At 57.1% G+C, this 2,218-nt stretch overlaps 1 protein-coding gene across 1 annotated transcript; it reads left to right on the top strand.

The window, feature by feature from the left end:
* Positions 1 to 52: 52 nt before the first annotated feature.
* On the top strand, positions 53 to 442 carry LOC121870198 (circumsporozoite protein-like; the record flags this gene model as incomplete). The annotated part of the gene is made up of 1 exon (XM_042371963.1): positions 53 to 442. A coding segment is annotated over one exon (390 nt), but the record flags the coding sequence as incomplete, so codon positions are not given.
* Between the last annotated feature and the right edge of the window lie 1,776 nt (positions 443 to 2,218).

Below are 2,218 nucleotides of genomic sequence, written 5' to 3'. Positions count from 1 at the left end.
CCCCTGGGTCCTCCCATGTGTCCCAGGTGCGTCGCTCTTGGGGCTCTGACAGGGTGTCGATGCCCTCAGGGTCCCTGGCAGGGTGGCGGGCTCCCAGGGCCCTACCTGGGGCGGTGACGCACCCAGGGGCCTTCTCAGGTGCGGTGGCGCCCAATGTCCTCCCAGAGGCACCGGTGCCCCAAGGGACCTCTCCAGGTGTCATGCCCCAGGCGCCGGCCAAGGGGTAACGTCGCCCAAGGGGCCCGCCAGGGGTAACGACGCCCACAAGGGCTCTCCTTATGGGCAGCGATGCCCCCAGGGGCCTCCTCAGGGCTGCTGGTGCCCCAGGGGACCATCCAAGCAGTGGCGCCCCAAGGGCGACGGTACCACTGGGGGCCTTCCCAGGGGCGCTACAGGAAGGCGTCCCCTGCCTGGAAACCTACAGCTTTTTGGTCGTAATTAATCGTACTATGCATTAGTCCAGCACATCCTTACTTAACTGTGATTGGTGGACTAAAATGTAAATGCAAATATCAGCCAATAGGAGAACAGAGCAGTCAATCAGCACAACACCCCCAACTTATGTTTTCCTGTTGGATATTTTATTCTCTCTTTTACATTGTTCATGGTGTGATGATACTGTAAATGCGATGGGGGAGTATTTATTCATATCTCCCATTGTTCTAAATGTCAAAACAACTGCCCCTAGGTCAATCCAGTGATAAGTTGCCCCTAGGTCCCTCCATGTGCCTACCAGGTGAATCACTCTTAGGGAAGCTCTGACAGAGTGTCGGTGCCCTCAGGGTCCCTGGCAAGGGTGGCGCTCCCCAGGGGCCCTACCTGGGTGACGCACCCAGGGGCCTTCTAGGTGCGGTGGCGCCCAGTGTCCCTCCCAGAGGCACCGGTGCCCCAAGGGCCTCTCAGGTGTGGTGGCGCCCCCAGGCGCCGGCAAGGGTAACGTCGCCCCAGGGGCCCGCCAAGAGTAACGTCGTCCACAGGGCTCTCCTTAGGGAGCGATGCCCCAGGGGCTTCCTCAGGGTCAGCGGTGCCCCCAGGGGCATCCAAAGCAGTTGCGCCAAGGGGCGACAGCGGTCCCTTGGGGCCTCCCAGGGCCCTACCAGGGCCTCCACTACCTGGAACATATAGCTTTAGGTCGTAGTTTCGTGCGTGTGCATAGTCCAGCAATCACATTTAACTGTGATTGGTGGACTAAAATGTAAATAAATATCAGTAATAGGAGAACAGAGTAGTCAGTCAGCACAACACCTCAACTATGTTTTTCCTGTTGGATATTTATTCTCCTTTACATTGTTCATGGTGTGATGATACTGGGTCGATGGGGTAGATTTATTCATATCTCCCATTGTTCTAATGTGCAACAACTGCCCTCACGGTAATCCAGTGATAGTGCGCCCTGGGGCACTTCCATTGCCCTACCAGGTGCATCGATCTTGGGGCTCTCCCAAGGGTGTCGGCGACCAGGGCCCTGAAAGGGTGGCGGCAATCCCAGGATCCCTGCCAGGGCGGTGGCACCTGGGGGCCTTCCCAGGTGGTGGCGCCACAGGTTCTCAAGGGCACCGGGTCCCAGGGGACCTCTCAGGTGTGGTGGCGCCCCCAGGGGCCCTCCAAGGGTAACGTTTCCCCAGGTGCCCGCCAGAGTAACGTTGCCCCATGGGACCTTGAGGGTAACGTCACCCCAGGGGACGCCAGTGGTAACATCCTTGGGGGCTCTCCTCAGGGGCACTGGTTGCCCCAGGAGTCTCAGGTGTGGTGGCGCCCATGGGCACGCCAAGGGGGGTAGCATCGCCACCAGGGCTCTTCTTATGGGCAGCGATGCTAAGGTCTCCCTTCAGGGTCAGCAGTGCTCCGAGGGACCTTCCAGAGGTGGTGGCGCCCCAGGGCGGCACTTTACCCTCAGGGGCTTTCCCAGGTGCCTACAGAGGCGTCCCTACGTGGAGACCTACAGCTTTGGTGGTGGTGTCATACATATTGCATACGTCCAGCAATCCCTTATAACTGTGATTGGTGGACTAAAATGTAAATGCAAATATCGATGTGGAGAACAGAGCAGTCAGTCAGCACAACACCCCAACTTATGTTTTCCTGTTGGATATTTATTCTCCTTTACATTGTTCATGGTGTGATGATGCTAATGCGTGGTGAGGAGGAATTTATTCATATCTCCGTTGTTCTTGTTCTAAAATATAGCTGCTTACTGTAAATTCAATGATAGGTGCCT

The sequence above is a fragment of the Homarus americanus genome, unplaced genomic scaffold, assembly GCF_018991925.1.
Source record: "Homarus americanus isolate GMGI-L3 unplaced genomic scaffold, GMGI_Hamer_2.0 scaffold46570, whole genome shotgun sequence".
In the NCBI taxonomy this organism is placed as follows: domain Eukaryota; kingdom Metazoa; phylum Arthropoda; class Malacostraca; order Decapoda; family Nephropidae; genus Homarus; species Homarus americanus.
The sequence above is the reverse complement of the archived record's forward strand: the minus strand, read 5'-3'. Positions and strand labels throughout refer to the sequence as shown.